This window comes from Neovison vison, chromosome 12, assembly GCF_020171115.1.
Source record: "Neovison vison isolate M4711 chromosome 12, ASM_NN_V1, whole genome shotgun sequence".
NCBI classification, from domain to species: Eukaryota; Metazoa; Chordata; class Mammalia; order Carnivora; family Mustelidae; genus Neogale; species Neogale vison.
This window is the reverse complement of record NC_058102.1, coordinates 38,666,517-38,679,801: the sequence shown is the minus strand read 5'-3', so window position 1 is coordinate 38,679,801 and position 13,285 is coordinate 38,666,517. Positions and strand designations below refer to the sequence as shown.

The following is a 13,285-nucleotide window of genomic DNA, read 5'->3' as shown; positions in this document are numbered from 1 at the left end:
TTTGTAGGACATCTTGGGGTGAACTGACAAGGCTGTGGAGGGGCAAAGCTGTTCAACCCAGGGATGCTGCCTACAGGCCGCCCACCCCAGAACGACTTCAGGTACTATACCAAAGGCTTTAGGCTCATGTATCCAGGCATCTGTTGAAACCATCTGGACTGAAAATTGGGAAACTACTCTAAACCAGGACTTCCCAGGTGTAATGTATACGCAATCTCCTGGGGACCCTGGTGAAACATTAATTCTGATCAAGCTGGTCAGGGGTGATGCCCAAGATTCTACATTTCTGCTGCCACTGCCACTGGTTCTTAGACTTTAGGACCAGCAGCCATCAGGTAAACATGGCTTGCAAAATGACATCTACTGCCATCTCTCTTTAGAATGTTATTTTCCTCTTACATATCATTCCTGAAAGTCCTATATATTAAAGTACCCTACCTATTATTTATTTTCACCACTACAAAGCCTCAAGTTTTTAGTCATGGTGTAGAAATTCCAGACAAATAACAACAACACTGCCTTCATTGATTTTAATGGATAGAATGAGGGAGGGCAGGCTGATAAAATGGAGCTGTTGTTTTTAATTATTTGTATGGTCTTGTATATATTTACTATAAATTTGCTTTGCTTTATATGCTCTGCATTTGCTTTATGAAGATTCAAACTATCTAGGCTTCTTTATGGGCTGTGTTCATGGACCACACACATATTCAGTAGTAATGGGGCCATCCTTGCCCTGCCCTATCTGCTTCAGGGTGGCTTCAAGTTAAAAAGGGAAAGTCCAGGTGGCCAGACTTCACACAGAGGAATCCATACCATTTGATCCCATTGGTCCCAAGGAGGCAACTTACTGAATCTCTCTGAGCCCAAAAGCTTTCTGGAAGGCTATGTAACCCCTACACTGCCTATAATTATGTCTCCTTTTGTACTTCAACACTCTATCGAGGACTGATGTAAATAATGACTCAGAGGGGAGGATCTGAACCTATCATGTGTTCATTGGAAACACATGGCTTTGTAAGAGTATAAGTATGCTATCGTACCAGTCTTCAAGAAATTGAAAGTGTATGTTTGGATTAATCCACTAAAATCTTTAAATACCCTGATTCTTGACTTCAGAAAATGATACAATAGTTGTTTAGTTATTGCTCTGTGGAAAGCAGATAAGGTTTTCCAACTCCAAATAAGTTTCTGAAATGTAGGAGACAATAGAAAATCTTCCTGGAGAAGGTTTCTAAGTTCCTCAGCGGAATGTTACAGACTCAGAGCAACAGCTAGTAATTACTGGTAGGATATTCTAGGATGAATTCTGCTTTGACGACAAATGCCTGTCAGTGTGATTATTTGTCTATGGAACAAAGAGTTAAGGGCATTTTTTCTGTGTCTTTCCCTTGAAGTTCCTGCCTGTCCCGAAGGAAAAGTGTATTTTGACTGCAGATTTCCTGACCCTGAATTGCCAGCTGGTGGTGTAAATTGTGAGACTACATGTGCAAACCTGGCCATGAACTTCACTTGTGCCCCATCCTCCCCCTGTATAAGTGGCTGTGTTTGTGCTCCAGGGTAAGTGTCTTTCTCTCTCTTTTTTTTGAAAATATTCAGGATTTGACAGAATATTTGATAGAAATATTTAGCTAAAATTGTTCTGGACTTTAGTTAACTGTGGTTAACTTTGAGTTGGTGACTAGAAGACTATTGCAATTATTTTGCTATATTCATGTAACATATCCCATGTTATATTTTAAATATGACATATGACATATAACACATGATTATGTCACACATGTTATATGTACAATATTATTAAAGTAGTACAATGAATTGAAGAGAGAACTCATTTCAGGATGGACTTGGCGTTTATCTCCTGTTTTGACTGCAATTTTCAGAACATGATAGTGAGCCATTATCTATTTAAAATACTTTAAGTGTGTATCTTTTGTATATTCTGTTGTGCTATTACTGTTGTTGAAATTAAGTCATAACAGTGATGCCAACTGCTTTATTTTTTTATTTTTACCTTTTTAAGATTTTGCTTATTTATTTAGCATGATGGGGGGGAGGGCCAGAGGGAGAAGGACACAGAGAATCTCAAGCAGACGCTATGCTGAGCATGGAGTCTGATGGGGGGCTTGAACCCACAACCTGAGATCATGACCTGAATTGAAATCAAGAGTCAGATGCTTACCCAACTAAGCCACGCAGGCATCTTGCCAACTGCTTCACTTAATGGATGTTAGAAAAAATAGTGTGTTGAGGCTATACAGGGCAGTGGGTAACAGCGGGATCTCTGGGTTCAAACACACTGGAGTTCAAACCCCAGCTCTGCTGATGTTAGCGGAGCTATTTTTCTGCAAGTTTCTTTTAAGCCTGTTAGGTTTGTGAGATACGGGGTGTGTGTGTGTGTGTGTGTGTGTGTGTACTCAATAAATATGAATCACTATCTTATGGCAGAATAATCTACTCCTATTTTTGTAAGTTTCCTTTAATAGCAGGAATGCCTCGTACATGGGGAAGTTAAGTACAGAATCTGGTGGTTATTCGCTTCCCTGCAGGCACATAACATCTGGCCTCACTGGCCCTCCCTCCCCTGGTAGTGAGTGGAGGCAGAGCACCGGGAGAGGCCATCTGAGGCAAACAGGTCACCCGTTCTTCCTTGGTGAGCCTACTCACACAGAGGGATTCCTGGGCTCGGGTCATCTGAACCATGAGCAAAGAAGAGAGAGGTTTTGTAGTCTGTTTCTCAGGAGAGTTGGCATTTTTCCATCCCCATCTGGAGTAGAGGGAAGAGCCAAATGACTTGGTACTGTACCAATCTCTTCAGAAAGGGAGGAGGTTGAAAGAACAGGTGCCTGTGCGTGAGAGAATAAAGGCAGGTAGAAACTAGGCCCTAGAGCAGATGAGTGAGGAAGACATTTTAGTAAAAAGGACAAAGGAAATATCACCTTTATGATGGTAAAATAATTGAAACCTACAACATCACTTGATTAATTTGATATGATTACGACTCAAGGGTGCATGGCTGATTAGATAAAGCTGCATCCTAATTTTGTTTCACAGGCTTTCAGTTGACGCTCTTTTTTTTTTTTTAAATAATATCTAGTTACTGTCACCTTTGACTTTTTAGTTCAACAATGATTGACTGATTTACTGGTCTAATTTCATTACAAAACTCAAGAAATTTTCTCCCACCTCCTCTTATTGTATTGAAGTAAATATGGTTGGAATTAACTAAGAGGCCTTTGACTGATTTGGAAATAGTTTTATTATATAGAACTTTCCTGTTACAAAGCTGTTCATGGTAATATGATTTGGATTGTCTTCCATATGACCTTGGCTGGCTTATTTTAGGACAATAAGCCTCATATCCCCTGTTTTATGGGTCTTCTCAGAGTGACAGCAGTTCACTGAGTATGAAAGGAAAGATCCTCATTCCTTGGTTTAGTAATCATTGTTGGAGCGTCTGGGTGGCTCCTTTTGTTTAGTGTCAAACTCTTGGTTTCAGCTCAGGTGGTGATCTCAGGGTTGCAGGATTGAGTCTCTGGTCAAGCTCCAAGCTCAGTGGGGAGTTTGCTTGAGTTTCTCTCCCTCTTCCTTCGCCCCTCCCCCTCTTCAAATAAATAAATCTTAAAAGAAAAGAAATCACTATGGATTAAAGAAATGGAAAGTAATATAGTGAAAAGTATCATATAAAAATGGTTCAGATATTGGCTCTCCTTATTAGCTGAAGTACCTCAGGACAAGTGACTTAACCACTAGGAATCTTAGCTTCCTCTTTTTATTTGTTATTTATTTTTTTTTAAGATTTTTATTTATTTATTTGACAGACAGAGATCACAAGTAGTCAGAGAGGCAGGCAGGGAGGGAGGAAGAAGCAGGCTCCCTGCTGAGCAAAGAGCCCAATGCGGGACTCGATTCTAGGACCCTGGGATCATGACACGAGCTGAAGGCAGAGGCTTTAACTCACTGAGCCACCCAGGTGCCCTCAGCTTCCTCTTTTTTTTTTTTTAATTTTTAAATTTATTTATTTTCAGAAAAACAGTATTCATTATTTTTCACCACACCCAGTGCTCCATGCAATCCATGCCCTCTATAATGCCCACCACCTGGTACCCCAACCTCCCACCCCCCCGCCACTTCAAACCCCTCAGATTGTTTTTCAGAGTCCATAGTCTCTCATAGTTCACCTCCCCTTCCAATTTACCCAGATTCCCTTCTCCTCTCTAATGCCCCTTGTCCTCCATGCTATTTGTTATGCTCCACAAATAAGTAAAACCATATGATAATTGACTCTCTCTGCTTGACTTATTTCACTCAGCATAATCTCTTCCAGTCCTGTCCATGTTGCTACAAAAGTTGGGTATTCATCCTTTCTGATGGAGGCATAATACTCCATAGTATCAGCTTCCTCTTTTTAAAGTGTATCTACAAATGTCTATTTCATGGGGGTCGAGTATGTGCAGTGTACCAGTCATATGGTGTTAATGTTTGGGACACTGTGTTAAGCTACAAGTGAGGGGCACTATAAAATACATTTATAACAACAGAATCTGCCTGTGGGACTGTCACTAGGATTAGGTGAGTTAGTGCTGTATTTAAAGTGGTTGGAATAGGGGCGCCTGGGTGGCTCAGTGGGTTAAAGCCTCTGCCTTCGGCTCAGGTCATGATCCCAGGGTCCTGGGATCGAGCCCCACATCGGGCTCTCTGCTCGGCGGGGAGCCTGCTTCCTCCTCTCTCTCTGACTCTGCCTACTTGTGATCTCACTCTCTGTCTAATAAATAAATAATAAAAAAAATAATAATTTAAAGTGGTCGGAATAGTGGCTGGGCCATAGGAGGCACTCAAAAATATTAGTTTTTGCTGTTTGTGTTTTTTTAAAATTTCTCTGTGAGAGAGTTAATCAAGTACTTGCAGTTCATTGAGATGGATCCTCCAGTAAAGGTTTTTTACAAATTTCTATGTATGGGGAATGTGGGAAATAAAAGATTGCATTAATTTGAGTCTTAAATGGTGAGGAGTTGTTTGGGCAGAGCTGGGGAGGAGAAGGGTTTTCCAGGCAGAGGAGAAATGACGATGCCAGGGAACGTGGAGAGAAGTGTGGGACGGGTGAGCCGAGACTCTCGGACTCTGTTGTCTGAAAGGAAGAAATCTGAATGAGTTAATGCAGCATTTACATAGGTTCATTTGGTCACCTTTATTCAATAATTGAGTGTCTGCTGTATGTTAGACTTCAGGACACAACCATCAAGATATTCATGCCTTCCTGAATGGAGTGTGAAGTCTAATGGACAATGTATACATTAAATAAGGAATTACAGTGCTGTGCTAGAGGAGCGTGAGAGGGAAAGCAGAGAAGGAAAATAATGGGATCATTTTTACTCGAGAGAAGAGGCAAGAATCCAGAATTCTTGACTTCTATGTAAATTTTTTTAAAAGATTTTATTTTATTACTTATTTGACAGACAGAGATTACAAGTAGGCAGAGAGGCAGGCAGAGAGAGAGGAGGGGAAGCAGGTTCCCCGCTGAGCAGAGAGCCCGATGTGGGGCTTGATCCCAGGACTCTGGGATCATGACCTGAGCCGAAGGCAGAGGCTTTAACCCACTGAGCTACCCAGGTGCCCCTCTATGTAAATTTTGATAGCAATGAACTATAACATTTTAAAGCATATTCAGAAAACACCTCATATTTTCTATTTTTAATAGATACCTGTTTTATTATTTTATTTTAAATTAGTATATTAGTTATATTATTATAATTTCAATTTTCTTTATTAGTAGCATTTTATTGTTGATGAAATAAATTCTTGAGAAAAGAGTTTAAGCATATTGAAATATTTATGTATATATTTATATTAAGGGTATTAGAATTTGTATCATAAATCTTCAAATCAAAATATTTTGAAAATACACTAACAGTAATTATCCCTTGTGATTATAATATTTAATTGTTATATTCATAGATATTTTAAGATGCTTTTTTATGGGATAACCTTTCAAGAAGGAAATAACACATTAAAGGACACTAACATTTAAATATACTATTAATAAAAAATGTGAAACACTTGATATAGTGACTTTTTATTCAAAACACATCTTAACTCTCAGGATTTTAATTTAAGCACTTACATAAGGAGCTTTTTTTTTTTTAAGATTTTATTTATTTGACAGACAGAGATCACAAGTAGGCAGAGAGGCAGACAGAGAGAGGGAGAGGGGAGGAAGCAGGCTCCCTGCTAAGCAGAGAGCCCGATGGGGCTCAATCCCAGGACCCTGGGATCATGACCTGAGCTGAAGGCAGAGGCTTTAATCCACTGAGTCACCCAGGCTCCCCCATAAGGAGCTTTTGATTATTCTCTCTGTCCTGCAACAGAAAATGTTATCCATTTCATAATTTACTCTTTTATTGAAAAATTTTTAGGCCCTACGGATTTTTTCTCAAAAGTAGCAAATACCAAAAAAACGGGCCCTCACATATTCTTTAAATGTTGTTTTCACAATAGCTCACTGTCCCCAGAAATTTAAGCTTGTGTTTATCTTTTATTGTGCTAAGCAATAACAAACAGTTTAAAATATTGCATCTGATCACTTGCTGGCATTTCATTTACTCTTATGATCTGCAAGGTACTGTGTGAAAAAGAGAGAGCAAAAGATTAGATCCACCCCCTCCATAAATCAGAGAGAACATGCTTGTGGCAGTCGTAATAAATATAGATGGTGTTGAATATAACAAGATTTCTGATTCTTAAAAAACTGAAACTAAATAGCATTTACTTCTTCATCGGAAGAATGGCAGAGCACAAAGGAAAATGTTATGTTCCTGAAAGCTGTCCGTGTATCTGGAAAGATTGGGAGTACCTCTCAGGAGAAGTGATTGCTACACCATGTTATACCTGGTAATGAGATCCATTTATTTCAAAACATTTTTCCTAAGCAATTGTATTAGTTTCGATCATCTTATAGTTAATGTGACTGACTTGAGCAAACACTAAATCAAGCCTGAGTAAATAAGATTTTAAAGGCATTCAGGAGTTGGTAGAAAGCTATTCCCACAGGGGTATCATACCATTATTTTGAGGCATATTTCTTTAGCCTAGGGGGAAAGAAAAACAAACCGTGAAATGTGAAAAGTTGAAAATTTAATAAGGATAAGAATATCTCAAATTTATAAGAAATTAATAAATGCACCAAAGAGAAGATCACATTTAATATAAGGTCTTATGTTTGGAAATAAGCCAAAACAATCTCATAAAACAAAATTGAAATATAATTTCTTTAAAATGTGGGGAAAAAATTCCAAGCTCATGAACAATGTCACATGTAGTATATTTTAACTGATCCAAATATAGGAGATGGCATTATGGGTTTTTTTTGCTCCCATCAGGGCTATGTTCAATAATTTATTCTGTCTTCTGCTTTCAGGTGAACGAAGCAACAATTTTAAGGCTTGGTTGTGCTCTCTGATAATATATTTAAGCAAAGTGATAAACATAGGCTTAATTTGTCAATGTAATAGATGTTATTGAACCAATTGACATATAACTAAGGGCTCTTGGCTCAGTGAATGTTCTTGAATACAAAGCTTACAATGTTTTTACCACTTGCAAAACTCTAATTAGAGCCAAACGTCTTAGAGAGATAACTGGTGTTATTTTTGGCTAGTGTTTGTCGACGAGGGATGTTCAATTGCACCTACTATCCATGCCCGGCTGTGTGTACAATATACGGGGACCGGCATTATCATTCTTTTGACGGACTGGAATATGACTATATCAGTGATTGCCAGGTATTTCTGATAAAGGTATGTCACGATTAGGTACTTTTATTTGCCCTTGTGTAAAAGCTTAATGTAGAAAACAAGTATGCCAATATATGATACATCAAATCCACATGTCATTAATAAAACCTACAAAAGTGATAGCGATTTTAAACATTTCACATTGACTCATAAGTTTTATTATTTAATAGGAGATGGGCTAATTCTTTTTTTTTTTTTTAGAGATTTTATTTATTTCTTTGACAGAGAGAGATCACAAGTAGGCAGAGAGGCAGGCAGAGAAGGCGAGTTGTGGGGGGGAGCAGACTCCCTGCTGAGAAGAGAGCACAAAGCGGGGCTCAATAAGATGGGCTAATTCTTAAACTTTCTCTGCTTCTGTTTTCTAATTTGCAAAATGCAATTACATAATAATTGTACCTGTATCCTGGGGTAGTCTTTAGGATTATGTAAGATAAAATTATGTAAAGCTTTTAGACAGTGCTTGATATATAGTAAGTGTTCAATAAATGCCAACCATTTTTATTTTTATGGGCTTAGTTTGGTGAATATAAATATAAGACATTAAACCATGCACTGAATAATATGTATTGTTCATGATTATGGCAATAAAGAGACATTATTCTTAATTCTAGATACATTATCTTGATAATATACTATAGTTAACCCTGGGCTTAGTGTACCTGATAAAATCCTTAAAATTTCTCATATGTTTAATGCATTTGGGTTTTCTTTATACCTGCATTTTATTTAGACATCACTGACCCCAGAATTAAGTTTCTAAATGTAAAAATGTTAACTTTAGAAAGAAGTTGTACAAGAATAAACAAAATAACATCTTTTCTTCCAGTAAGGTAACCTGTGATTATCTTGAATGCATGTCTTATTTCTGGGTAAGGCTTTTATGTTAATAGAGGTGTGTGTGTGTGATCCTGTTCTTTAAAGCATATATCAACAAAGTAGACACATTCCTATTTTGTATCAGTTCTATTAAATTAAAAAAAAAAGGTGAAATCCATTGTGTTCTAAACTTAAACAACTCCTGCTTATGTTTTAAACCATTAAATTTCCCATTTGGTACTATCCTCAGCTTCCACTAGGAACAATTTCAAGTTTCATAAAGAATAAATGCAGATTTGTTCAAGAAAATTCTGAAGTTGAGAAGATTGGAATCATGCCTTACATTTTTTTCCCTCCCCCAAGTCATTTTGCAAAATGCTGAGCATTTGGCGAACTCTTACCAACTACTTATTTGAGCTCTATGCTCTGCCTGGCTTTTCCTTAACCCCTCATTTGTCTTCACAGTAGAGAAATCATAGTGTTTACCAGTCTATTTTAAAACAATGATTGTGCAGAAAGCATTTCAAGTAGAATATTTGTCTCAACTCTGATTTTTGGTTAAGTGAAAGTATGTGTTTGTGTTTGTTGCTGAATGATAATAGCAGCCTTTAAAAAAAACTGTATATGCATGTATATATGTATGTATTTATTTATTTATGTTGCTTCACTGTACGAGTATCATTCCATTTAGCAGGCAAGAACCATTAAAGTTTGGCTTCTAGACTTTTAAAACCTGACTCCTATCATAACTTTAATTTGCTACTATATTCTTCTGTTAAAAATCAATATCTCATGTTCAATTTCAAATTTTAATAAGATATGCCTGTCTGTGTATGAGAAGGTATGTCACAGGAAATAGTCTTCCAATCTCTTAGTAAGCAATGAAATTTAGATCCTGAATTTAATATCTGGATTAAGATCTGTCATTAGGATTCATGTGGTAAGATTAAAGTCTATATTTTTAAGTTCTGCAATTGCATTTTTTTTTTTTACCAAAGTAGAAGTATTTTTCCTTTTGGTACTTTAACAATGTTCTTTAAAAAAGAAAGCGTTTACAAAAGACAGACTTCAGAATATGTTTCATGGATTTCAATTTAGTAATTAAGGAGAAGAAAAACTACTATTAATAATTAATTAGAATTATACTAGAGAATTATTTACTGTATTGTAATGGACATTTTTATGAAAATCAGTAAAATCAGTACCAGGCCCCAAAATAATTAGGATAATTTGATCAACATATACTTGGTAAGTCAAGAAATAAGTTACTTGATCATGGAGCAGATAATTATTTCATATCTAAGATGAATTACTGGTTAACAATGTAGCCTAATGTTCATGGGTTTGAAATCTTTTCATGCTGGATAGTAAAATTCTCAATGCTTAAGGTTTTGCTTTGTTTTTTTCCCTGTTTCAGTTTTTCTTCCGTAATTTTTTTGTTTGGTTTGGTTTGGTTTTGATTTCTTTGTTTACACACCTAGCTTTCTCTTTTGGGGAAAGAATCAGCATTTCCTTTGAGAAGGATAGAATTGCTGCTTGCCCTTTCATTTAATTACTACTTTTTCAGGGACAAGAATAATTTCTGTGAAGTACAGATTTAATTCTTTCTTCCTTGTCAAACAGTTCTCTTTCCTCCTTCCTTGATTACAAATAATTCTAGGTTTTATTTTTGTTATGTGTAATACATTTTTATCTGGTGAAACTTAGGGCCTTCTGGTGGATCCAGTAACCTCATCCATAAACATGTCTCTTCATTTGCCAGTTGGACTAAAAATTAATACTTATTCAGCTTTACTTTATAAGTAACTCGACCCTCACATTCAAAGAGATATGGAAGTCCCCCCCCACCCCCAATCTCTGGATTGTGGCATTCTCATTGTAATCTAGTTTTAGGTACAAAGTAAGTACTTATAATATCTTTGTTGAAGCTTGTCAAACTTTAAAAATCCAGGTTCTCTGATATTTTATTCATTTTGGAGGCTGTTTACCCTTTCCTCTAAATAGCATATGGAATATACAGCACATTGTTTTTTAAGTGGTTTGAAGCAAATTTAAGACAAAGGTATAACCAGAAGTAAGACTTGTTTAACAGTAAAAAGAGATGAGGAACCAAATGACATCTTGACCTAGGCTGTAAACTCAAAAAGAGAGAACACTGGGTATCTTCAGCAAAAATAGGAAATACAATATTCTAACTACCCAGATTCAGAGGCTACTTCTGTATTACTACTGTATTACTACTCTGTATTACTATCTGTAACTCTGTCTATGACAAGTCCCTATCACTGCTCGACTTCTTCTTATAATTTATTCCAGATTAGGTTTTCAACATTTCTTCAGGTGAGATCTTAAACGTTTAGTGCTCTCCTTAAGCCTCTGAAAATGCTTCTAATTTCATCACTTTCCATCATTTGTTCCATTAATGTTTCTGGTTTGCCTTCTTGTGTCAGGCCCTTTACTGAGGAGTGCAAGTATGATGATCACCAAAAATAAAGATGGGCCTTGCCTCTGAACATGAGACTGGGGTGTGGTGGAGGGGGGGTTAGTTATTAATCACCTAATCACAAAACTTATAAAATTTCAACTGCAAAAGTCAATGATGACCTGAATACAAAATCGAATTAAACTTTTAAAAGTTTATCTTCTAGACTATGGACTCTGAAAAACAGTCTGAGGGGTTTGAAGTGGCGGGGGGGGTGGGAGGTTGGGGTACCAGGTGGTGGGTATTATAGAGGGCACAGCTTGCATGGAGCACTGGGTGTGGTGAAAAAATAATGAATACTGTTTTTCTGAAAATAAATAAATTGGGAAAAAAAAAGTTTATCTTCTTTTTTCCTTGAATGTAGCTTGTGGTTTGTCATTCTGCTGCCTCTGCTGGTCCCTTGTCTCTGATCACTCCTCAATATCTTCTGATGGCTCCTTTCTTCAAGAGTTTCTTAGAACATAGGGCTTACAGGTTCCATGTTTCCATGTCTGTTTCCTCTGCAAATCTCTAAGTAAGGAACAAACTGAGATCCTAAAAACACTAGAGAGTTTATACATAAGTATTTCTTTTAAAAATGATAAATATGCTATCTTTCACTTTCTCTTCCTGTGGCCATCCTAACATTGACTGGAAATGTTATTCCCTATTACAAAAATCTTTTGATGTTTTTGACTGACTTCCTGTTCAGCAAATTCTGGTTGTCTCCAATCTTTATTTCTAGTTCAGTACCACAGAAGAAAAACTACTCTAAAATGATATAGTTACAAACTCAGGAGATAGGCAGCCAATTTAAAATTTTCTCCAAGTAGTAATCATTTGCACATATTTACCATCTCTAAGCTAATCATTTTTATTCCCTAAAATGAGGTTCTTAGTGTGGTTTGTCTTCCAGGTGAAGTTTTTATTAATATTCTTTGTGTGACAACCATGCTGAGGACAAAGGAATCAGAGACAGAAAGACAACGACTTAAACCTTTATTGATAGTGTAATATACCTTGTCTATAATACGGTGGATATTTTCAATGCACATCAGTTTTTTTATAGTTTCCTAAACATTTTTATATCAGGAAAATCAGAAACATTTATAATTAAATTAAACTGTATGATAAAAATATAAAGAAAATTCCCTATCATTTCGGATACATTAATGTTGCCAAAGCTAAAATGGAAGTGAAAAATATATTACTTTTATTTAATTTTTAAAATTATATGAACAAAACCTTATAGACAACCCTGGGGTATGTTTTAATCTATTTCAGTAACTTGAAGTAAAAAGATGAAAATCTTGGAGTTTGTGGAATTAATAATGTGCCTTTTTTTTTTTTTTTTTGCGAGAGAGAGAGAGAGAGAGAACGAGTGGAGTAGGTGGGGGGGCAGAAGGAGGAGGAGAGAGAATCTTAAGCAGACCCCACACCCAGTACAGAGCCCCATTCAGGGCTCGATTTCAGGACCCTGAGATCATGACCTGAGCCAAAATCCAAAGTTGGATGCTTAACTGACTGAACCACCCAGGCGCCTCTGTCAGTATCTTTTCAAAAAATTAGCATTTAATTAGTTTTCTACTTTATCCATGTAAACTAACTCTTAAATATTGTATCATTATTGAAAATTTCAGGGAAGGTGATTGTGATATTTTATCCATAAGATTGATCTCCATTATTAATCTTAGATATTAAGGTTCAATATTTACTTTGCATTGTGTAATAGTTTACCTACTTAGATAATACACCCTTTATGTTAAACCTTCTAAAACATTCAGTAGCACAATGATAGTAGAGGTTTTCCAGTAATTATTTTTGTACCTTTCTTTCTTTCTCTTTCCCTTCCTTCCTTCCTTCCTTTTTTTTTATTTATTTCCTTCTTCCTTCCTTCCTTCTTTTCCTTCCTTCCTTCCTTCCTTCCATCCATCCTTCCTTTTCTTTCTTTCTTTCTTTCTTTCGTATTTAAGTGTACACTCTGTGCTAGGAGCTGTTAAGGGTACAATTATTAAAGACATTAGCTTAGCCTCGATTGTTTTATGTTTGGGGGAGTCATTAATAAACAAGAAACTAGCAGGCTGGGATAAATGAAAACTTTCTTGTGGGAATGTAACTAATTTTGACTAGAGGAAGAATAAGCAGCAAAGTTTCATGGAAGGGGTAGGAATTGGTACTGGAGTATTTCAGCCCATTATAACCCACATTTTTTTCAGTG

At 36.5% G+C, this 13,285-nt stretch overlaps 1 protein-coding gene across 2 annotated transcripts in view; it reads left to right on the top strand.

The window, feature by feature from the left end:
* OTOGL (otogelin like) overlaps positions 1 to 13,285 on the top strand; it is a 129,255-nt gene that overhangs the window by 50,235 nt on the left and 65,735 nt on the right. For both annotated transcript variants that reach the window (XM_044228295.1, XM_044228294.1), the window contains exons 23-25: positions 1,398 to 1,560; positions 6,781 to 6,888; positions 7,655 to 7,793. In XM_044228295.1, the coding sequence (XP_044084230.1) occupies positions 1,398 to 1,560; positions 6,781 to 6,888; positions 7,655 to 7,793 (410 nt within the window). The remainder of the gene's footprint in view (positions 1 to 1,397; positions 1,561 to 6,780; positions 6,889 to 7,654; positions 7,794 to 13,285) is intronic.